This window comes from Oncorhynchus nerka, linkage group LG24 (assembly GCF_034236695.1).
Source record: "Oncorhynchus nerka isolate Pitt River linkage group LG24, Oner_Uvic_2.0, whole genome shotgun sequence".
In the NCBI taxonomy this organism is placed as follows: Eukaryota; Metazoa; Chordata; class Actinopteri; order Salmoniformes; family Salmonidae; genus Oncorhynchus; species Oncorhynchus nerka.
In genome coordinates, this window is record NC_088419.1 from 34,885,456 (window position 1) to 34,910,603 (window position 25,148).

General features: G+C 44.6%; 1 protein-coding gene across 1 annotated transcript in view; it reads right to left on the reverse strand.

The window, feature by feature from the left end:
* Positions 1-6,586: 6,586 nt before the first annotated feature.
* Positions 6,587-25,148, reverse strand: part of ches1 (checkpoint suppressor 1) — a 49,853-nt gene continuing 31,291 nt past the window's right edge. The window contains exons 3-6 of the mRNA XM_065008841.1: positions 25,063-25,148; positions 17,326-17,384; positions 12,348-12,456; positions 6,587-11,273 (exon numbers count right to left, since the gene is read on the reverse strand). The exon at positions 25,063-25,148 is cut by the window's right edge and continues 63 nt beyond it. Of these exons, the coding sequence (XP_064864913.1) occupies positions 10,754-11,273; positions 12,348-12,456; positions 17,326-17,384; positions 25,063-25,148 (774 nt within the window). The 3' untranslated portion in view covers positions 6,587-10,753. The remainder of the gene's footprint in view (positions 11,274-12,347; positions 12,457-17,325; positions 17,385-25,062) is intronic.

Below are 25,148 nucleotides of genomic sequence, written 5' to 3' on the forward strand. Positions count from 1 at the left end.
TAACAGCATTTTTGTTAGTAGAGTATTTCATTGTCTTAAAATATTGTTAAATGTCCTTTCGTAAGGTAAGAAAAATGGGTGTTTTGTTTGTAAAATTGCATTTGTGAATATGAAATTTGGCCAGACGAATAATGAAATTACTGTAAAAACATACAATTGTTTAAAATCATTTCTATTTTAGGAAAATAATCCAAGCACTACATCTTCATAAATATGATCAATTATAAATCTAATGATGTCTTGAAACAGATTATTTACATGAATACAATGCTTAAAAAGCATATTGTGGTTGGCAGGATAATGAATAATGAAAAAACGTAATAAAACTTCCTTAATTAAAAAAAAAAAAGTAGGTATGTGTGAGGCAACATCCAAACTTTTTTTCCAATACACAAGGTAAGTCAGGGTCAGGTTTCGCTGAATAATAAATCAACACCCGAGGGAATGGTATTAAAAACAATTGCAAAAGCATTATGTGTTACAGGGATCTTGTAACGTGATTATTTTGGAACCAATATTCTAAAAACAAAGGTGTATTTTTATACAATATGTCCTAATTCTAATAATATAATATCTGTGTGGGGAGAAATTATACTTTTAAATTAAGGACAATGACAAGAAAACCTCACTGAAACTTGTCAATATTATAATTGCAAACCAACATGAAGGCCACCAAAAGTAGACAAGACATGATGAGGAATAAGTTCCACATAGAAGTGGGTCTTCGTAGGTATTGTTTTATCCAATTGATCTTAAAAGAATGATAGAAAATTAATATTTTGTATGAATTTATTATTTATTATTATTAAAAAAGTCCTGAAAATTAAGCCCACCATACTCATTACTACAGCTTTCCTAATGTAATGGGTACGGTTTCTCCACAGAATGTTGAAAAGCATCTGAACCATCTCTTATTTTAAGGTCAAGATATAAAGACAAAGCAGCATATGTTAGTCTAGAGATTATTATGACTCTTCTTACAATGTCCCACTGTAGACATTGATTTAGCTTCTTCTGTTTTTTTCTATAACAGGGTTCAGGAAGCCTCTAGACTTCTGATCCTTTGTCATGGTTACGCCTAAATATGTTCTAAAATAACAACAACAAAGTGTATTCTTTCACTGGAATCCCATAGTATAAGAACATTTTTTAGATGTATTCCAGAAAATCCACTACACAACACTAAACAATACATTAATTGCATTAATCCACAAACTGTTAGGGCCTACATAAAGCTGTCCCAACAGCAGAGCTTTATTTTCAGCACCATGGAGTAAATCCTTACCACTGCTACACCTGGCTATCAGCGGAGCCTTGTCTGGCAGCTAAACAGTTCATTCAGCCTAATTGAATGCCTTTAAAAAAACATAGCTGATATGGCTGACTTGCTTAAACAAATGTGGTTTGACTGACAATTGAGAAGTACAAACTATGGCAACAGGGGACGATGAGCGAAATCGGTGATTTCGATTAAGACATTAATGAGCGAGCTAGGATGGACGTAGTCAATATAACTATTTGTTCAGCACTTTTGAAATGTACACTGGCAAAATTCAGAACATGGGCCGTTCTTACAGTATTCTCCCTGTACACCAAGTCAAAACTGTAGGATAAATAAAGGGGGCATATAAGTAGACAGTGAAATCTCAATATTCAATGACTACATTTCTCTAAAACAGGCTGTAGGCTTCATGTGCACTAAGTTATTAGGGGGAAAGGGACCAAATTATTAGGGTGAGGCACATGGGCTACACAAAAAAAACATATAGTATTACTTTTTTAGCAACAGTATACATATCTTCCTGGCATATTACATAATTTATACAGCAGCATACAAGATATTTTTGGACTCACCTTGTTGTGCTTTGCTCACTTGAACAGGAAGGTGGCGCAGCGGTCCTTCTTGTGTGTAAATTTTGTCATCAAACTTTGTCATCAAAGTCTGGTATTCTCTGGATGTATGGTGCTTTCAAGACAACTGGGAATCGTGACGTCATTGATCTTCAGGTTGGAGCTCAAGAAAGAGGCCCGATTTCTCGACTTGGAATTCCGAGTTGGATGACCATTCAAAACACATTTTCTTAGTCGGAGCTTGTTTTTCTTCAGAGTTCCCAGTTGTCTTGAACTCAGCAGAAGTCATGTTGGATTGACAGCATGGCCAAATGTATTCAACCTTTTCTGGCTCATGGTGTTGAATGTTTATCCTTATAAGCTTGGAAAAAAATACCCTTAAACCCAGACTTGGACCACGAACCCACTCCACTGAATAGCAGGCTAGTGATTATTTTGCAATGCTTGCAGTTTGCCACTGATTCCTTCCAAACCACTCATTGTTGAATTTGGGATTTCCAACTTGTGTAATGTTTATGTCCAATGGCCGATGAGCACTGATATGTTTTATATGTCATTTATCTTCATATGACAAGAATTAAAAAGTATTTGCCAGTGGATTGTCGACTTGATTCATGATGACGACTCCTTGTCTATATTGCTAGCTAAGATTTTGAAAGTATGATATGACAGTCCAATCAAAGCTACAGTAGATATAACGTGATTTTACATAATTTTATCTGTGGCCAAAGATCTTGAGTCTTCTTGGATGGGCACTTCTAATGTAAATCCATAGCAGCACTCAAGCAGCTTGAATTTTTGAGCCCTTCCGTATATTTTGCAGTGACCCCATGAGTGACAGAACACTGAGCCAATCATGACGCAACTAAAGAACATTACCAACCCCTAAGCTCTGTATTTTCCGCTGGCTGCCCCACCACCACAGAAAGCACTGAGCTAGGCAGCTCCAAAACACCTGCATTTTGGAGCTGCCTTACTCAAGAAAGCAAAAAAGAGACCATGTTTGTTTCCGGCTTTATTAACTCAATTATTATTATATATATATTTTTTTTTACATTGTTTGCAAACTGATATGTGACACATATTAATGCCAATTTTTTTTTTGCTAAACGAGCCACACCTGCCCTGAAAGACTGGTCGCCACTGAATATGAGGGTGTCACACAATCTTTGACAGCCATGAGTTGGCATTTATTCATGTTAAGAAACAGATCAGATGCTTTGGAAAATGATTATATCAAATTGATCGATATCGGAATCTGACTACCGTGTAGTATCGTCAGCCAGTTGGCTTATCGCTTTGCCTCTTCGTCTCTGCCCAAGTGGAGTCGAGTGACAGATTCAGGAGCCACTGGATGTAGTAACTCCATTACACCACTAGAGAGTGATCACACACCACAACAAAAAACAGAGGATCAGTTTCCAATCCCTATAATGACCCACATCCCAATCAATTTAAGCAATATGAGAAGATACTTTATCATAAAAGATGTGCAATTTAAGTCAAAATGGCAAATTTATGTCCACTTCAGGAAAGATTTGTCCATTGTTTCGTACAGCCTATAACAGGGGTGGACAAATGTTTTGTGTAAAGGGCCACATCGGGATTTTGAAATTTAATGGAGGGCGGCACAGATTAGATTTAATTTATCAAAATCTATTTGCAGGCCAGATAAAGGGAAGTTAAAATATATAGGTCCTTCATCATTTCTACATAATTATTTTCTACATACTTTTTATGTAGACGTTCAGGATTGACCTGGAGTGTTTAATTATCCCCAAATAATAATATCCCCCCCAAAAACTGCCTCAGGCTGGTCCATACCTCCCACGGGCCAGATTGAAGGGGTTTGCAGGCCGGATCCGGCTTGCGGGGCGTAGTTTTCCCACCCCTGGCATATAACAATAACCCCTGCTCTTCTTGTGGGGGGGAAATTCTCCAAAAGCATAACGCCATGGAATGAATGCAAGCTAACAAAGAGCCTTAACTCTACTTTCTACAGTCTCCATGGAAACCTGTCTCAATTGACATTTAGTAAATCTGGATGATCTGGACCATGAAGAGCAGAACTCTGAACAAAAAAAGAAACGGCAGTCAACGGTGGTAAAAGTGCAGTAACTGCAGTCAACGGTGGTAAAAGTGCAGTAACTGCAGTCAACGGTGGTAAAAGTGCAGTAACTGCAGTCAACGGTGGTAAAAGTGCAGTAACTGCAGTCAACGGTGGTAAAAGTGCAGTAACTGCAGTCAACGGTGGTATTTTGGACGCAGTGAAAACGATGCGTTGTTCTGGGTTCAGTTTTTGCAGCATAATGCAGTTATATTACTTATACTGCACCCTGACTCCACAGGAGGCTGCCTGGAGAGGACAGGCTCATAATAATGGCTGGAACGGAGCATTTGGAATGCATCATATTTTATACCATTCCACCAATTCTGTTCCGGCCATTACCATGAGCCTGTCCTTCAGAGTGTGGTGCGGACAGCCCAGTAAATCACTTGGGCCGAGCTCCCTGCCACCCAGGACCTCTATACCAGGCGGTGTCAGAAGGCCGGAAAATTGTCAAAGACCTCAGCCACCCAAGCCATAGACTGTTCACTCTGGAAAGGCACGGCAAGCATTACCGGTGCGCCAAGTCTGGGACCAAAAGGCACCTGAACAGCTTCTACCCCCAAAGCATAAGACTGCTGAACAGTTGTTCAAAAGGCCACCCGGACTATTAGTGTTTGTATTGATCCTTTGTTGCACTTACTCACTTACACTGCCTCTATGCACACTCATTGGACGATACCCACACACTCACAACTACTTACACTGACACTCCAACACACACACACACACACACACACACACACACACACATTACATTACATAGGCTCACAAATCACACACACACACACACACACACATTACATTACATAGGCTCACAAATCACACATGCGTATTGACACCACAAACACACACACTTTCATTCCCAAGCCATAGACTCTTCTCTCTGCTACCGCACGGCAAGCGGTACCGGAGCACCAAGTCTAGGTCCAAAAGGCTTTTCAACAGCTTCTACCCTCAAGCCATAAGACTCCTGAATAGCTACTATTTGCATTTTTCTTAAAACCGCATTGTTGGTTAAGGGCTTGTAAGTAAGCTTTTCACCGTAAGGTCTACACCTGTTGTATTTGGCGCATGTGACAAATACATTTTGATTTGATTTGACTTTCACACATACGCCACTGCTATTCTGTTTTATTATCTATCCTGATTGCCTAGTCACTTTTACCCCTACCTACATGTACATACTGTAATTACCTCAACTACCTTGTACACCTGCACATTGACTCGTTACCGGTGCTCTTTTATATAAGCCTCGTAAATGTTATTTATCGTGTTACTATCTTATATATATTTTTGGGACTTACTTTTTAACTCTGCGTTGTTGATTAAAGGCTCATAAGTCAGCATTTCAATGTAAAGTCTACACCTGTTGTAATCAGCGGATGTGACAATACAGTTTGATTTGAATGGAACCTTCTGTGTCTGACTCACCCCACCTCACACTGCACACATATTCTCCTCTCCTACAAGACTGGCCCCCGAATACCACGTAGTCATTAATTTCATCCGTTTCGGTGGGTAAAGAGCCCTCACATTTGTGGATATGACTTTTAATATTTCCTGCTCATACGTGTCACGTTACACAGGCAAAGTCTTGAAGATGAACTACTGACATTTCAAAGAACGGCCCTTGTGAAAGTGGTGACGGACAACTTCCAAAAGAACTCAAACTTAGCAGACAGACATAATGGCGTGTTACGACACTTTTTGTTTTGCCTCAGGCAACTGGGTCAGTGGAAAGATGCCCCTTAAAGATGTACAGAAATATACTTGCACTTTCTTTGCTGCAGTTGCATAGCAACAGAGACTGGCTCCATGCAGTTGTAGCGCATGGTGGAGGGATATGTGGCGCGCTGTGCTGTGCTGCGCTGTGCTGCGCGGGGAGGCAGTGGCTGGTGATTAAAGCCTGTAGTCTTTGGCTTTAATTATGAATGGCCTTCCTTCCCTCTGCCACATGGCTCCATCATGGCAACCATCAGATTGACTGAGTGACAAGGAGGAGCTATAGCCCTTAATCAACTGACACTTAATCAAAAGTATTGGACTTTTATGATTACAGGAAGTGAATGAAAAGTTAAGTAACAGGTTGAAAAAAGTCTTGCTATGTTCTGAGCCTTGTTAACGTGAACATATGAGGTCAATAACAGGGGCCGGTCTTCAGAGCCAATCACAGGCACTGGTCTCAATAACCTAATGAGCAATTTACTTATGTGAAGGGTTCAACCCGAGCTTTGAAGCATTTGCTTGCTTTTCTGACGCACTTCTGTAACAGAGAATATGTTTAGTTTTTAGTTGGTCTGTGTGGGCTGATTTGAGTTGATTTGAATAACATGGATATTACATTCTTATTGCTACTGTTGGTTTGGTTATATTTTTAAGATTAGGGATGAGGTGCAATGGATGGTGACAGGTTTCTTCACTAATATGAATGTAATGTTGTTGTTCTGTCATCTTTGTCTCGTCTTCTAACCATTAGATGTTTGACTTGTTTTTACTATCGAGGGCCAAGTGCTTTAATTACTACTTTTTAAGCGCTGTCCTCTGGGAATACAACGTGGTAATGTTTTTTACTCAATTCAATTCAATTGAATGTAATTATGACATGGTCTCTTTCAAGCACAGGAGTTGAGTTCAGGTCAACTTTAATCATTGCAACTGGAAGACAATACACCACATAAACATTATTGAAGGTTTCAGAAAAATTGAAAAGAAAAAAAAAACATTTCTACTTTTTTTTTTTGCCACGGTATTGGACAACGTGATATTTACATGAATGAAATCGCTGAAATCGTTTGAAGTCGTTCTTTGGCAATGTGATTGCACAACAAGGAAATAATCAAACATTCATTGGAAAACCAACCAAGCTGGGTGCACTCTGCATTACATCGATTCTTCTCATAGAGCAACATATTTGTTTGCGTTTGACATCTCTATTCTATGGCTTTCTGACCCTTCTCAAATAGTCATTAACGTGGCAGTATTGTAACGTCTTGTCAGAGTAAACAAACACAACAACAAAAAACGTTAATAGAAAACAAAATGGCGAACTGGCTGGCAGGCTTGCCTTGGGCGACTCCTAAATGGCAGCCTATTCTCTTTGTAATGCACTACTTTTGAAAGAAAAGTGCACTATATAGGGAATGAGTTGCCATTTGGGATGCACACTTTGAGCACGGTTTAGTTTGGCAGGTTTTAGTTCAAATAAAATAAGCACATTTGTTTCTCATTCGAGGGCTTTTCAGGCAGTGATAGAGTTTCTTATTTTCCTTCCCTTTGCATTAAATTACTCAGTCCTATTTCCCGGGATCGTCCTATTTGTCAAGCAGACCCTTATATGGTCATAACTTCACCTTCCTTCCCTGCATGTCACTGGAAGTGTCCGAAATGGCATCCTATTCTCTATATAGTGCACAACTTTTGAACAGAGCCCTATTAGCTCTGGTCAAAAGCAGTGCCATTTGGGACACAGTCACCATGTGAGTCACTGGAGGAGATGGTGGTTACTTAAGCAACACATTCTCCTTGACTTGCCACGGCAGACTCTACTATTAGTCACCAGTTCACTGACTTCCTACTGCAAATAACACAGAGGGCTTGACCTGTAACACAATAACACTTCTCTAGTGTCAAGAGAGGAAGTGGAGATGGCAGTGAGGTATACGGGGAGTGAGTCTATTTCATGTCAACATTGATAGAAGAAACACATTGAATTGAATAGAATAATCCGTGTTCCGTATCAAAGTTGATAGAATACTATGACAATGGAACTCTGCTGTCATTTGCTTGTCTAACTCCCAGTCTAGCTGTCAGTCACTTTCAGTCTTTCCCATAAACCCAAACCAGAGTATGGCTCTCTCTGACTCTGCCTCTCCCTACTGTCTGCACACAACCTCTTTCTAACCCCTAATTACCTCTGCTGTTTGTACAGAAACGTGTTCATCATGTACAGTAACTCCACTCTATGTACATACATCCTCAGTCAGTTCATGGTAGGGTAACTTTCAACAAAAGGTTTGGCTGTGCTAGTTGGAGCCAGTTAAAACGGTGGAACATTCTGACAAATTCTAAATTCCATGTCAAACAGGTCCATAATGCTCCGTCCATTTACAGGGAAGTGTCTGCCAGGGAGGAGAAAACTAGGACCCAATGCTAACACATTTACAGAACAAAATGAGAGAAAACACTTTCAGAAATAAAGAAATATGTGCTGTTCAATATGAAAACATGTCAGCTAAAGACATCGGAATACAATTAAGTCTGGAGGGCAGGCACAATGTTAAAGGGTGTATGGTTGTTGGACACACACACACTCACACACTATTGATATATTCTGAACAACACTAGAACACTGACACATTTATTGTTTAAGAGGCAGAAGAAGACTGAAGGCCATAGTAGAGGCTTTTCAGTTGATCCATCTAGCCGTAGAGCTAACAGACTGGGTTCAAATACTACTTGAAACCTTTCAAATCATTTTACAGTTTGCTTTAGCCTGGCTGGGGTGCCAGGTGGGTGGGGTTTGCACTTTGGGACTTTACTATAGGTTGCATTGCAACAGGCAAGCTCAATTAAGCACATATTCAATTATTTGAAATCATTTCAAATAGTTTTTGAACCCAGGTCTGTTGTACTTAAAGCCCAGAGTAGCCGGGCCTCATAATTGCAGAGTGATTTCCCCATAAAATGTCTCCCTGAAGAAGATATGTCATTAAAAGCCCGCTCATCTGAAGAAATACAATATCAATACATTTTTTTTTTTAATCAAAATTAAATAAAATAAAATTGAGTGTATAAGAATTGGTGGCAAAACCTTTGTTTTCTCTTCTAGGATCTAAGTTTATATGAAAATAAGTCATGCTTCATGCTAAATACATTGTTTATCTTACATGATCTTTGAATAAAAAAAGATTTACTTTTGCATCTTATTTACAAGCACCCATGCAATATAACTGAGAAAGTCCTGCAGGTCAAATTGCTTCAATTAAGAAAGGAAAAATAAAATATTTTCTAACCTTTTTACAGAGTTGTCCAGACTGGACAAATTGCTTATACTTTTATGAGGGTAGAGGAAGAAGGGGAAGCAATACAAACAGAATTGCAATAAACAACAACGAATCCACAGTTTATGTATATAGTTTTCTGAGTCTGTAAAAATGATAGGCAGGTGTCGTAGGGTTATATTTAAACTGGCGTTCACGTTGTGGAAGAGGAATACTGGAAGAGTTTCAGGGACGTCTAGGCTACTGTATGTCTGAAATTGCACCCTATTCCCAATATAGTGCTCTCCTTTTGTCCAGAGCCCATCAACCCATAGCACACTACTTTTGGCCAGATCCATGAGGTTCTGGTCAAAAATAGTGCACTAAAAAGGGAATAGGAGGACATTTCAAATGCAGCTGACAAACAAGAACAAGATAGATGAGATACAGTATATTGCCTCTGACCCAGCACTAAGTCATCACCATGGCACCAAACACTGAACAGTAGATTAACAGTATAGTTCTAACTATGCTTAAATACTAAGGAGTGATCTTAATGGAATCATGCCCATTCTCAATGATGCTTTTACTATTGGTGATAGAAATCACCGTAATGAATAGAAATAAGAGCATGATTCTTTAAGAATGGATTTTACAATTATTGAGACATTTACGGTGTTCTCCTATCTCTTCTCTACAGGTCTTCTGATGTTGCTATGCCTTTTATGTTTGTCTTTGTAAGCTGTCAGATTGGCTACATTGAAGCAACCCGGTCGCTCGTCTTTGGCACAGTCTTACATGTTGTGCTCATGGGCGTAGGATGACGTGTGTGTGTGTGAGCAGCAAGTTTGAACAGTTTTCAATCTGTTAGTATCATTGGCTCAACTTCCTGGCTTACATTACTGGAAGATTGCTACAAATTCACAGATACACTTCTGACAAGTTACAGATGACACAAAACGCTCAGCTATTCTCCTCAATGGTTCTATTTTCTTTTAGAATGTATTTCCCTAATTAGTGACAAAAAAAATGTGTTTTTCTATGGCTTGCATCCCCTTTACACAACATAAAAACATCAACAGAGACACGTGAGAATCAATTACCCATCAGAGTTAGTGTTGAAACACACAGGAAACGTATAGTAAAAACAGATTTTTGATATTGCCATAAATAAGTAGGATTCTCCTAATGCCCCTGGAGGAGAGATAGAGGTTAAAGGTTAAAGAGAGAGAGAGAGATGGAGTAGTGTCTATTGAGACTAATGCTTAATAACGTTATCTCTTGGCCTGTTGGTGGTTGGTTGGTCGGTGTGTAGACCTGGTGTGTAGTCCTACTGTAGGTCTCTCTGCGCTCAGTCCTGGCCATATACCCTTTTCACACTACTGCCAAACCGAGCTGTACTGGGCTGGCCTGGTTACGCATCCACCATAATTGCTGCTGGAACCATGCTGGAAAGCAAAATCTGAAAAGAATATATCCGAGCCAGCACAGTATAGGCTACAGTTAGGGTCGGCCCTATAGTGGGAATCAGGCATTAGAGACAAAATACACCGTGAGAACCAACTGTTAAAAGCAGCGGGTGGCCAGCCTATCGCCTCTGACCAGAATATCTGCTGTCGTTTTCTGTTCATTCCCGACAATTCTACATGTTGAATCTCCACCGTTCGTCCACACCCAGCAAGTGTTGGCTAACACACCCTGCAACACTCTGCGGCCACCCGCTGCTTTTCAACGTTGGTCTTTGCCAGTGTGTCTTAGCTATTAGTTTCTAGGTCTTGGTGGTTGGTGTGTAGACCAGATGTATAGGCCTTAGTTAGTTCCTTAGGGCCTCTTTCTGCTCTTTCTCCTTCTGAGCAGCCTTGGCGGCGCGGTTAGTGATGTTGTTGAGACACGCCCTGACGCCCGCCAAGTGAAGCAACGACCCCGCCGCCTCCTTCATCTCCTCGTCATCGCTCTCCGACGGTGGCTTCTCCACCGCTGCTGCTGCTGAACGGCGCTTTTTCAGCGGCAGCGTGTCGCCCAGGGCCCGTAGGCGGTTTTTCGTCCAGGGCAGGCCCCGTCGCCGGGCATGCTGGGAGAGGAAGGAGACAGAGGCAGAGTCCAGCGGGACTTCTTGAGGTTCCGATTTGACCTCTCGGTGGACGCCGACCTCCACCGCGATGATGTCATCGTCATCGTCTAACGTGGAGGGCCCCTGGGAAGAGCAGGGCATGCTGGGGGATTTGGCGGTGCTGTAGTTGTGGTCCTCCTGGAGGTCGTCGCTGGGAGGGGGGGAGGGAGAGTCACAGGGGTGGCCGATGTTGCCTTGGGTCAGGTAATCCCCCAGAGCTGACCTGGAGAGACACACAGGAGATCAGAAGGCTACAGTTAGTCTTAATGTGAACAGACTACATTTAGTACGCGTCCCAAATGGCACCCTGTTCCCTATACAGTGCACTACTTTTGACCAGAGCCCATACAGTTCACAAAAGGGACAGGCTACAGTCACTGTTGACATACATCACACTTGTCTACTGTTTCTACAGACTGTAGTGCATGTCTAGCCTTGTGCGCCAGGCTTTTGGCTGCACCATAGTATCATCAGACACGCGGCTACTGCATTTGTAAACTCATACCTTTGATAAGTAGTCACATTTGGGTTGACATTTTTCAAACACATATTTGTATAGTTACTGTGTCGTCACAATAGTACATTTGATATACCATAAAAGCGGATCAGAGCACCACGCCATCCTATAAATCCAAAATAGTCCTGCTGTCCGCCCACGCCACACCCTCCCTTGGATCAAACATTGTTTTCTTTTAGCAGGACAGTCTGTTGGCATATTACTCTCTCATGGGAAGGACATACCCTCTTTTATATGATCAAATATTCAGTGCATACCTTATGTGAGCTGCTGCCTTGCCTGTGGGGATGTTTAATTCATGACATGGCATGTGTGTGGTGTGTGTGTGTGTGTGTGTATGTGTGTCCCTTCATACTCCCATGCTACCATGATGGATGAGCAGGTCCAGGCCTGTTCCTAAATCTTCTCTGAATCACAAGGCTCTTCACAGGAATAAACCATTGTGAAAGCTGTATAAACACACCTGGTTGGGCCATGACTCCCAAATGGCACCCTTTTCCCTACATAGTGCCCTACTTTTGACCAGGGCCCATAGGGTAGTCGTGCACTATGTAGAGAATAGGGTGCCATTTAGGATGCAAGCCTGCGTCTGAACTCAATAGGAGCATGAGGCACTGTACTACACCTTTGTGTGATGGTTCCAGTTTTGAGTACAATGAACAAATTGACGTGCGATTATGTAAATGGTGGAAAAATATAGTTTGGTGTCGAGGTGTGTGTCTTACCCAGGTCAAATTCTACGTCATAACCAGCCGAGTGATCATTGACAGTTTCACTGACCTTATCGCAGTGGTCCTGCTTCCCACGGAGCATATGGGTAGGGGTCGGATGACAGGAAACAGACCCTGGCTCCTGATGCGGGCCCCATTTTGGATCACGCCTTGAGGAACTACAGAGAGAGGAACAGACATAAGGACTTACATAGAGATACATACTAACAAATTCACACCACAAAACAGCATAAAACACACACAGAAATGCACACAAATACATATACATATATACGGTACATATATACACACAGAACACAACAAAAAGCAGTCTAATTGTTAAGATCTCAAGGAGACGTCAGGGAAATAAAATAATAAATCATGTCTGCATCATAAGGCATTGTAGTGACCTTAAAGGAGACGTTTTCTTTTTTGACAGCCAATCACTACTTTTGATGGAAATTGCTCCAGACACCTTTATTGTGATTTCACTTGTTCTTGAGAAACTTACCCCAAATAGCAAATCCCTTCCTCATCCTCATTGTGTAGTATGGGGGCCCTGCAAAAACATGAGCAAAGGCTCCAAAAACACCCAAATATGTCCTTTTGGAAACGGCAAATCTCCCAGTATAGTGATGCGTGTCTTTTTAAATGTTGTACACGTGAAATTGTGTCATTCGGAACATTATCCACAATGTTATATACCGTTTTGTGCAACTCGAGCCATTTCCCCTACCCAGCTGTTCCGTTACATGTGTAGCCTGCTGCTACAGGTAACTACCAAAACACCAACATAGATTCTTAATAGGGTTGTTGGGCCACCACGACCCGGAACAGCTTCAATGCACCTCGGCATAGATTCTACAAGTGTCTGGAACTTCCTGTTTGGAAGCAGCCATGCTTTCAGTACACTTTGTATCCCTCATTTACTCAAGTGTTTCTTTTGTTAATGGCAGTTGCCTGTAGAATGGACGACGAGGTATCGCTCGAGTCGCATCAAAATGAAATAGAACGTTGCGTATGAAAGTCGGGATGACACAATTTTGTGTGTTCAAACATGCATCACTAACAGACCTGCACCACTATGCTGAGCGCTGTGTTGTTTCTAAAAGGATGTATTTGGGGGGTTTTTGGAACCTTTGTTCATGTTTTTTCCGGGAAGTTTGCCGTTTGGGGTAAGTTTCTCAAAAATGTGAAATCACCCAAAAAAAGGTGTCTACAACCATTTACATCAAAAATAGAGATTTGGTTGTAAAAAAGAAAAGGTATTTAATCCTTAAACACCTTAAACACCTAGACCTTGTCCAGAGGGTGGGGGATGGGGGATATTGTGTGTTTCTGGGAAGCATGGCTAGTACACTGTGTTCTGTTCTGCCTAACTTACACAGCACTGGCTTTCTTTAGTGAGAGGATCGATGGAGGGAGAGAGGCAGAGATGGAGAGAGCGAAAGGGAGAGAGAGGGGAGTGGGAGAGAGGAAAAGAGAGAGAGAAAACAGAGAGCGAGAGACAGCGATAGGTGTTTAAATAAAGAGGGGTAGAGAGAAAGACACAGAGGTAACGGTAGAGGGAAAGAGGAAGTGTGTGAGCCAGGGCTCCAGTCATTCGAGGCTGGCTGCTCAGCTCGGCTCACGGACAGACGCCCCAGTTCAGCTCAGTGAAACAGCTGTCATCCACGTCTCTCTCTGGATCTCTGGGGTCAGTGTGCTTTTCAGAAATGATGACCACCATTTGCTTTTGTCTGCGACTTCTTCTTTTTTCTTTCTTTTCTTTCTTTTTAAAGCATGTGAACTCACACATTTGGCCCTATCATCACAGTAGCTGTCGTCTGCCATTTTATGAATAAGTAGGCCTATGTGCAATATACATGCATTATGTACCGTAAAAGAGTGTCTCTGTTATACTGTACCTATAGGGTTTTGTCTGTTAGCCCCTGACTGTTAGCCCGCATCCATTATCCATGTTAATCCTATTGACTCTGGTTGTGGGGCCGACCCTGATATCTTTAGGGCTGCTCCTGTTATCCTTATAAGTAAGTCCCTGCCTGTCTGCAAACTATCTCTATTGTAATCTTGATCACTCGCTGTGTGTGTGTGTGTGTGTGTGTGTGTGTGTGTGTGTGTGTGTGTGTGTGTGTGTGTGTGTGTGTGTGTGTGTGTGTGTGTGTGTGTGTGTGTGTGTGTGTGTGTGTGTGTGTGTGAAAGTGTGCACACGACTATCTTTGTGTGTGTCAATGTGTGTGCTACTGCTTGGTCTTTCTGGGTCAACATCCCCCTCTGCTTTCTCCCTCCCCCTTTTGGGTCTCTCTCTCGCTCCGGCGGCAGGGAGGGCTTTCCGTTGCCGTGGAGACGGCTCCCATTCCACATGCCACAGAGCAGTAGATCATGCTTCAGCGGAGGAGGCAGGAAATACCTCTCTGTGTTCAACAGCCTCAGAGGCAGAGCACACAGCTAAGAGATGACCCTGTTTACCCCATAGACACACTGCACACTCTACCCTGGCCTGGCCCTGCTCTGCCTAATCTAACCCTGGCCTGGCCCTGCTATGCCTAATCTAACCCTGGCCTGGCCCTGCTATGCCTAATCTAACCCTGGCCCTAGCTCAGCTCTGCCTAATCTAACCCTGGCCTGGCCCTAGCCCAGCTCTGCCTAATCTAACCCTGACCTGGCCCTAGCCCAGCTCTGCCTAATCTAACCCTGGCCTGGCCCTAGCCCAGCTCTGCCTAATCTAACCCTGGCCCTGCCTGGATACACAGGCAACTCTCTGTTCTATTTGTCCACTGACTCTCTCTCTGTTTCCCTGTCTATCTTTCCTATCCATTTATACAAAATGTTTCCCTCTTTCTGTAGGTCTTTTCATTTGCTTGCTTACTTTCTGTCCCCCTTTCCTCTCTCTCTCTCTCTCTCTCTCTCTCTCTCTCTCTCTCAGTCTCCCATGCAGCCATGCTATGTATAGCGGTGACTCATGTCTTCCAACTTCGGAGGCATGCCGTCTCTGCAGGTATAAAGCCTGAGACATATGCTGCTGAGAAGCTGGGAGAAAACACTGCTCACATTGTCTATACACCCTGGCGGTACAGAGAGAGAGAGAATATATACCGTGAGCTCTTAAAGTATCGGGACAGTGACCATTATGTTGTTGTTAAAGTGCAGAATGTCAGCTTTAATTTGAGGGTATCATCCATATTGGGTGAACCGTTTAAATATTGCAGCCCTTTTAATACATACTGTAGTCCCCCCATTTTAGGGGACCAAACGTATTGGTATAAATTCACTTAGATGTGTATTAAAGTAGTCAAAAGTTTAGTATTTGACCACATATTCCTAGCACGCTATGACTACATCAAGCTTGTAACCGGAGGGTTCAGACGCAGTGTCCAGAGCTCAGGGTTAAAGGTCATTCCCAGCAGACCTTGAGAAAGCAACTGTTTCAGGGCTAGCATGGCGAAACCAGGGCTAGCATGGCAAAACCAGGGCTATCATGGGGAAACCAGGGCTAGCATGGGGTAACCAGGGCTAGCATGGGGAAACCAGGGCTAGCATGGGGAAACCAGGGCTAGCATCGTGGAAACCAGGGCTAGCATCGTGGAAACCAGGGCTAGCATCGTAGAAACCAGGGCTAGCATCGTGGAAACCAGGGCTAGCTTGTGGAAGATACAGTATCAGCATGTAGACAGTTTCCACTGGGTTTCAACTCAGCACAGCTTAGAATAGCTCAAGGCTGTGGGCTGTGGGACTAGGATAGTGAGCTAGTAGAGTAATGTACGTTCCTACACTTTCCATGCCGATAAATCTTCTTGAAATGAATTGAATTAATAGTGGCTATCTGTCCACTCTCTATCCACCTACTGTATACTACCTCTCTCTTTCTTTCTCCATCCCACCTCCCTCTTTCTCCATTCATCCCTCTTTCTCTCCCTCCCTGTTTCTCCATCCCTCTCTCTCCATTCCCTTCACTCTCTCCCCCTCTCTCTCCCTCCCTCCCTCCCTTCCTGTCTCTCTCCATTCCTATCTCCCTCACTATCTTTCACCGCTCTCCCCCCTCCTCCCTCTTTCCCTCCATTCCTCCCTCCCTCTCCCTCCATTCCTCTCTCCCTCCCACCTCTCCCTCATCCCTCCTCCTCCCTCTTTCCCTCCCTCTCCCCATCTCTCCCTCCTTCCCTCCCTCTATCCATCTCTCCCTCTCTCTTCCTCTATTCCTCTCTCCTACCTCCCACCTCCCACCTCTCCCCCTCCCTCTTACTCTCTCTGTCCACTATCTACCCACCTATCCCACCTTTTTGACAATGGAGTAATGATCAATGTTCTCCCTCTCCCCTTTTCTCTCCCTCTCCCCTCTCTACCCCTCCCTCTCTCCTTCCCTCCCTCCCACCGGACCCATCAGTCACAGGCAGGTCTGTAGGGAGACCGGGCCCTTCAGATGCTTTCCACGCCGGCTCCTTGACCATTACTCCATTATCAGAGCCAAGGAGTGGCGATGGAGAGGATGGAGGACACGGCCCAGACGCCTAATGTATCCATTTCCCCCATTTAGAGCACCGCTGGCCCACCGCACTCCCAGAGTGCACTCTGATTGGGATTGAATGTCCATTTAAACTGCCAGCCAGCCCACCAGGGAGAAAAGAGAGGGGGAGAGGGAGAGCGAGGGAGACAGGGAGGGAGGATGTCAGAGGAGAGAGGGAGAGAAAGTGAGGGGAGAGAGCGAAAGTGATGAGAGAGGAAAAGTGACGAGAGAGAGAGGGAGGGTGGGTGAGAGAGGGTTATGGAAAGCTAAAGTGGAGGTGAAAAAAAATCACATGATGCCTTCCCGAGCTTCAGATCAGAGCAGAGTTTTTTTTAAACTTTCAAACACGCCCTGTCAAACAGAAGCATCCTCTGAAATGTTGCCAAGTGTCAGGATGCAGCACTTGGTATTCTCAAGGTGCCTTCTAAAAAATAATTCAGAACTCAGGAGTTGGCATCCGAGCAGAGAGAGAGAGGGAGAAAGAGAGAGAGAGAGAGATTAAGACAGACACACAAACAAGACACAGCGATGCAGAAAGGTAGCCTACCTTGTAAGATAACTCCTCCGTTCTTTCTTAAGAAGGGACTCCCTGGCCATAGTGGAGGACTGAAGAGAGAGAGAGGAGAGAGAGGGAGAGGGAGAGGTGGGGAAGGGAGAGAGAGAGAGTGACAAAGAACGAGTGAGAGAGAGAGATTATAAAATCTATGTACACAAACAACAAGTGTGCAATTAAAATTGGCAAAAAACACACATTTCTTTCCACAGGGCCGTGGGGTGAGACAAGGACGCAGCTTAAGCCCCACCCTCTTCAACGTATATATATATCTATATATATAAATAAACAAATTGGCGAGGGCACTAGAACAGTCTGCAGCACCCGGCCTCACCCCACTAGAATCTGAAGTCAAATGTCTACTGATGATCTGGTGCTTCTGTCCCCAACCAAGGAGGGCCTACAGCAGCACCTAGATTTTCTGCACAGATTCTGTCAGACCTGGGCCCTGACAGTAAATCTGAGTAAGACAAAAATAATGGTGTTCCAAAATAGGTCCAGGTGCCAGGACCACAAATACAAATTCCATCTAGACACTGGTTCCCCTAGAGCACACAAAAAGCTATGCATACCTTGGCGTAAACATCAGCACCACAGATAACTTCAGCAAAGCTGTGAATGAGCTGAGGGGCAAGGCAAGAAGGGCCTTCTATACCATCAAAAGGAACATCAAATTCGACATATCAGTTAAAGATACTTGAATCAGTTATAGAGCCCATTGCCCTTTATGGTTGTGAGGTCTGGGGTCTGCTCACCAACCAAGAATTCACAAAATGGGACAAACACCAAATTAAGACTCAGCATGCAGAATTCGGCAAAAATATCCTCTGTGTATAACGTAAAACACCAAATAATGCATGCAGAATAGAATTAGACTAATTATCAAAATTCAGAAAAGAACCGTTAAATTCTACAACCAAGCGATTCCCAAACCTTCCATAACAAAGCCATCACCTACAGAGAGATGCCTGGAGAAGAGTCCCCTAAGCAAGCTGGTCCTGGGGCTCATTTCACAAACACAAACAGACCCCACAGAGCCCCAGGACAGAAACACAATTAGACCCAACCAAATCATGAGAAAACAAAAAGATAATTACTTGACATATTGGGAAAAAAAAACACAAAAAAACAGAGCAAACTAGAACGCTATTTGGCCCTAAACAGAGAATACACAGTGGCAGAATACCTGACCACTGTGACTGACCCAAACTTAAGGAAAGCTTTGACTATGTACAGACTCAGTGAACATAGCCTTGCTATTGAGAAAGGCCGCCGTAGGCAGACATGGCTCTCAAGAGAAGACAGGCTATATGCACACTGCCCACAAAATGAGGTGGAAACTGAGCTGCACTTCCTATCCTCCTGCCAAGTGCATGACCATATTAGAGACACATATTTCCCTCAGATTACACAGATACACAAAGAATTCGAAAACATGCCCAATTTTGATAAACACCCATATCGATTGGGTGAAATACCACAATGTCCCATCACAGCAGCAAGATTTGTGACCTGTTGCAACAAGAAAAGGGCAACCCGTGAAGAACAAACACCATTGTAAATACAACCTATATTTATGTTTATTTATTTTCCCTTTTGTACTTTAACTACTTGCACATAATATGACATTTGTCATGTCCTTATTCTTTTGGAACTGTTGTGAGTGTAATGTTGACTGCACATTTTTATTCTTCATTTCACTTTTTTGTTTATTATCTAGTTCACTTGCTTTGGTAATGTCAACATATGTTTCCCATGCCAATAAAGTCATTACATTGAAATGGAATTGAGAGAGAGACAGATAGAAAGAGTGAGTGAGTGAGTGAGTGAGTGAGTGAGTGAGTGAGTGAGTGAGTGAGTGAGTGAGTGAGTGAGTGAGTGAGTGAGTGAGTGAGTGAGTGAGTGAGTGAGACAGACAGACAGACAGAGTGAGAGAGAGAGAAAGATGGTCAATCATTTGATCATGTAAGTTTCTGCTCCAGGCCGCGCCACACTGACAGAAAAGGTGCGTCCCATGTGGCGCCCTATAACCAGGGCCCTGGTCAAAAGTAGTGCCCTCGAGAGGGGATAGGGCTCCATTTTAGACGCAGACAAACTGAAAGGAAAGCAGGAATTTGAGCTCATAAGCCTGTGATCCTGATGACAGTGATTATATCCCAGCATTGCCATTATTCTATCCCCTGTGATTACCACAGAGAATTACTGCTCCACTGATGTGGTCCACAGGGGTGATTCCTCATGACTTCCCCCCAACACACACACACGGTTGCACAAAGCACACTCACGACAAACAGCCGCACATAACACTTACAAAGACGCACACAGGCGCGGATACACGCTCGCACACACACACGAGCACACTCTCCTGCCGATCATTACTCTGCTAACGGAGTATTTAGTAGCTAATGGTCATGTTCATCTTCACACACACACACACACACACACACACACACACACACACACACACACACACACACACACACACACACACACACACACACACACATAGAGAAGGTGAGGTAAGTCTCTCAAGTCTGTAGCGGAGCTGTAAGGTTTGCAGACAGTGTTCAGTGGTCTTCGGATCCAGATTAGTGAGCATGGTCCGGTGAGCTCTCACAGACTTGACTTTGTGAATCACGGAAGGTTTCAGCTGGGACTGTCCAAGACTCACTGGTGCTGTGGGCAGCTACTTTACAGGCTTAGTACAGACTGACTGAACAAACCCTTTTAGGACCATTAGGAGACACAGTGAGACTGAACAAACTCCTCCAGGACTACAGAGAGACAAAGTAGATTAGAGACGGAACAAACTCAACTCCTTCAGGAGCAAAGAGACACTATTTTCTATTAGCCCCAGAGAGACACTATACTCCACTTTACTGAGCTGTTCTCATTACACCACTCACTGAGAGAGTAGAGTCACGGTGTGATATTAGCTCTTCTATTGTTCCTGAGCCCATCTGAAAGACAGGAAGAAAGAGCGGATTTGGAGGTCTAGAACCTCCCCTCCTGTCCTCTCTCTCTCTCTCTCTCTCTTCTCTGATGTTTTAACCAGAGATGGACAAAAGCAGGTAACAAAAACAACACAAACAGAAAAATACAGCCCTGAGCCACCTGCTGTTGCCATGGAGAGTTAAGCGTTGCCACGGCGATAACATATTTTTTGCACTAACTGCCTGTCTCTTTTGTTCTTTCTCCCCAATTCTCTCTCTCTCTCTGTCTCCCCCTCTATTTCTTCTCTCTCTCTGTCTCCCCCTCTATTTCCTCTCTCTCTCTCTCCCTCTATTTCCTCTCTCTCTATCTGTCTCCCCATCTATTTCCCCTCTCTCTCTCTCTGTCTCCCCCTCTATTTTCTCTCTCTCTCTGTCTCCTCCTCTATGTCCTCTCTCTCTGTCTCCCCCTCTATTTCCTCTCTCTCTCTCTCCCTCTATTTCCTCTCTCTCTATCTGTCTCCCCTCTATTTCCTCTCTCTCTATCTGTCTCCCCCTCTATTTCTCCCCTCTATCTTCCCCCCTCTATTTCTCTCTCTCTATCCGTCTCCCCCTCTATTTCCTCTCTCTATCTATCTGTCTCCCCCTCTATTTCCTCTCTCTCTCTGTCTCCCCCTCTATTTCCTCTCTCTCTCTCTATCTGTCTCCACCTCTATTCCCCCTCTCTCTCTCTCTCTCTCTCCACCTCTATTTTCACTCTCTCTCTCTCTCTTTTCCTCTCTCTATCTGTCTCCCCCTTAATTTCCTCTCTCTCTATCTGTCTCCCCCTCTATTTCCTCCCTCTCTCTATCTGTCTCCCCATCTATTTCCTCTCTCTATCTGTCTCCCCCTCTATTTACTCCGTCTATCTGTCTCCCCATCTATTTCCTCTCTCTGTCTCCCCCTCTATTTCCTCCCTCTCTCTATCTGTCTCCCCATCTATTTCCTCTCTCTCTCTATCTGTCTCCCCCTCTATTTCCTCTCTCTCTCTATCTGTCTCCCCATCTATTTCCTCTCTCTCTATATGTCTCCCCCTCTATTTCCTCCCTCTCTCTATCTGTCTCCCCATCTATTTCCTCTCTCTCTATCTGTCTCCCCATATATTTCCTCTCTCTCTATCTGTCTCCCCATATATTTCCTCTCTCTCTCTATCTGTCTCCCCCTCTATTTCTTCTCTCTCTCCCCATCTATTTCCTCTATCTGTCTCCCCCTCTATTTCCTCTCTCTCTATTTGTCTCCCCATCTATTTCCTCTATCTGTCTCCCCATCTATTTCCTCTCTCTCTCTATCTGTCTCCCCTCTATTTCCCCCTCTCTCTCTCTCTCTCTCCACCTCTATTTCCACTCTCTCTCTCTCTCTTTTTCTCTCTCCCTGTCTCCCCCTTATTTCCTCTCTCTATCTGTCTCCCCCTCTATTTCCTCTCTCTCTATTTGTCTCCCCATCTATTTCCTCTATCTGTCTCCCCCTCCATTTCCTATCTCTCTCTATCTGTCTCCCCTCTATTTCCTCTCTCTCTCTGTCTCCCCCTCTATTTCCTCTCTCTCTCTATCTGTCTCCCCTCTATTTCCTCTCTCTCTCTATCTGTCTGCCCCACCTCTATTTCCTCTCTCTCTATCTGTCTCCCCCTCTATTTCCTCTCTCTCTATCTGTCTCCCCCTCTTTTTCCTCTCTCTCTATATGTCTCCCCATCTATTTCCTCTCTCTCTATCTGTCTCCCCATCTATTTCTCTCTCTCTTCTGTCTCCCCTCTATTTCCTCTCTCTCTCTGTCTCCCCCTCTATTTCCTCTCTCTCTCTGTCTCCCCCTCTATTTCCTCTCTCTGTCTCCCCCCTCTATTTCCCTCACTCTCTTTGTCTCCCCATCTATTTCCTCTCTCTCTCTCTGTCTCCCCATCTATTTCCTTTCTCTCTCTGTCTCCCCCTCCATTTCCTATCTCTCTCTCTGTCTCCACCTCTATTTCTCCTCTCTCTCTCTCTCTCTCTCTCTCTATTTCTCTCTCTGTCTCCACCTCTATTTCCCCCTCTCTGTCTCTCTGCCTCCACCTCTATTTCCTCTCTCTCTATCTGTCTCCCCCTCTATTTCCTATCTCTCTCTATCTGTCTCTCCCCCCCTCTTTTCCTCTCTCTCTCTCTGTCTCCTCCCCTCTATTTCCCCCTCTCTCTCTCTCTCTGTCTCCCCACCTCTATTTCCTCTCTCTCTATCTGTCTCCCCCTCTTTTCCTCTCTCTCTATCTGTCTCCCCCTCTATTTCCTCTCTCTCTATATGTCTCCCCCTCTATTTCCTCTCTCTCTGTCTCCCCCTCTATTTCCTCTCTCTCTCTGTCTCCCCCTCTATTTCCCCTCACTCTCTGTCTCCCCCTCTATTTCCTCTCTCTCTCTGTCTCCCCCTCTATTTCCTCTCTCTCTCTGTCTCCCCCTCTATTTCCCCTCACTCTCTGTCTCCCCTCTATTTCCTCTCTCTCTCTCTGTCTCCCCCTCTATTTCCTTTCTCTCTCTGTCTCCCCCTCCATTTCCTATCTCTCTCTATCTGTCTCCACCTCTATTTCTCCTCTCTATCTCTCTCTCTCTCTCTCTCTCTCTCTCTCTCTGTCTCCACCTCTATTTCCCCCCTCTCTCTCTCTCTGTCTGCCTCCACCTCTATTTCCTCTCTCTCTATCTGTCTCCCCCTCTATTTCCTCTCTCTCTATCTCTCTCCCCCTCTTTTTCCTCTCTCTCTATCTGTCTCCCCCTCTATTTCCTCTCTCTCTCTGTCTCCCCCTCTATTTCCTCTCTCTCTATCTCTCTCCCCCTCTTTTCCTCTCTCTCTATCTGTCTCCCCCTCTATTTCCTCTCTCTCTCTGTCTCCCCCTCTATTTCCTCTCTCTCTGTCTCCCCCTCTATTTCCTCTCTCTCTCTGTCTCCCCCTCTATTTCCCCTCACTCTCTGTCTCCCCCTCTATTTCCTCTCTCTCTATCTGTCTCCCCCTCTATTTTCCTCTCTCTCTGTCTCCGCCTCTATCTTTCTCCCCCTCTATTTCCTCTCTCTCTCTCTATCTGTCCCCCCCTCTATTTTCTTCTCTCTCTCCTCTACCTCTCTTCTCCACGCTCCCTCTTTCTTCCTCTTCTCCTCTCTCCCTCTTTCTCCCTCTCTTCTCCTCTCTCCCTCTTTCTCCCTCTCTTCTCCTCTATCCCCCTCTCTTTCTAATTATTTTCTTCTTCTGCCAGGCAACAAATAGATTTGTGGTGTGGCTGCACCTGTCTCAGCGCGTGTGTTGCCATGGAGGCGTTCCCGTCGCCTAGGCAACCATGCATTAATCGTCTCGCGAGGGGCTAACTCGTGGCAGACGGTCGTTCAGCCCTCCTCCCGCTCTCTCCCTCTCTAGTCCCTCGAGACTCCCTCTCCTCCCCGCTCGCTTCCCTCCTCCCCCATCCAGATGCCGATAGGGTGTGAAGGAATGCGCCAGGGAGCTGACCTGATACCCAGCATGCTCTACTCTGTCTCTCTTCCTCCTCCTTCCCATCCTCCCTCTCATGGAACCCCTAAATGTTCTGCATGCCATGCACAATCATTCAGGAGCAGAGTAAGTCATTGGTGGAAGGTGGAACTGAGAAATGTGAGCTCTCTGAGGCACAACAAGGGAGGTAGACAAAGAAAACACATGTGAATCTGTCTCCCTCCCACCCTCCCCCTCCCTCCCTCTCTCCATCCCTCCCTCCCTCTCTCTCCCTCCCTCACTCCCTCCCTCCCTCCCTCCCTCCCTCCCTCCCTCCATCCCCCCACTCCCTCCCTCCCATTGTATACACCACTGAGATAATCCTGGCCCCACAAAGCCCTCTGCATGCTCTCTGTACCATAATCACTGACATGACTTTGATACCATCACAATGCCCCTCACTGAAGGACACAAACAAACATGCCTCCTCTCCAATAGCCCTGTCCGTTTCCACACATGGGTTCTTCTGAGTGCGTGTGCGCGTGCATGTGGGCTACTGAGTCAAAGTGCCGCTAGGGACCCCGGGCGTGAAGTCTCTGTCAATAGAAAACGTATTCGCCTTATTCCTCTTTCTCATGCTGTATAATGTCATGGAGAAACTGACATCTTTTCCCTTTTCTACCAGCATCCGGAAACTGGCCTCCAATTTGTTCCACCTCCCCATCCCTCATTGTTAAAAATGACACTTTTACGTTTTACACTGAGCCAATTATTCGGTCTTACACAGTCCAGTGGTTCTGCGAGCCAACCTGCCCACTGACTGGCTGACCGATGGAGGGCCAGAGAGAAGAAAGAGAGAAAAAACTGAAAAAGCTTTATAGTGGTTTTCTCTGATATAGCTACCCACTGGGGTGACCAGAGAGGAGAGAAAACGAGAGGAATGAGAGGTGGGAGAATGGAGAGAAGAGAGGAGGAAAGGAAGGTAAGGAAGGTAAGGGAGAGGGACAGAGTTGTAAAAGGGGGGGGACAAAGAATTATAGAAGCAGATAAGAAGAGGGGGATGTGAGGAGGTAGGAAGGGAAGGAACGGGGGAAACTGGGGTGTCAATGACAAATTTGGGTGGCAAGGGGTCAAAAAGAGAGGGAGAGAATAAGGGACACAAGGGAAGTGTGTGTGTGTGTGTGTGTGTGTGTGTGTGTGTGTGTGTGTGTGTGTGTGTGATCGAGAGGTGTGTAGCTACCTGTGATATGCCTTAGGGAAAGAGGGAAGAAGTGTGTGAACGATATGAAGAAGGTGTAAAAGACAGAATGAAGAGAGTGTGTGAAGAGAGTGTGAGGGGTATGTAAGCTACCTGTGATACGCCTGAGGAGAGGTGGGGGGAGAGGTGGAGGGGGTAACCAGTCCTGGGGAGTAGGGGTGGTACGGGGTCTTCTTCAA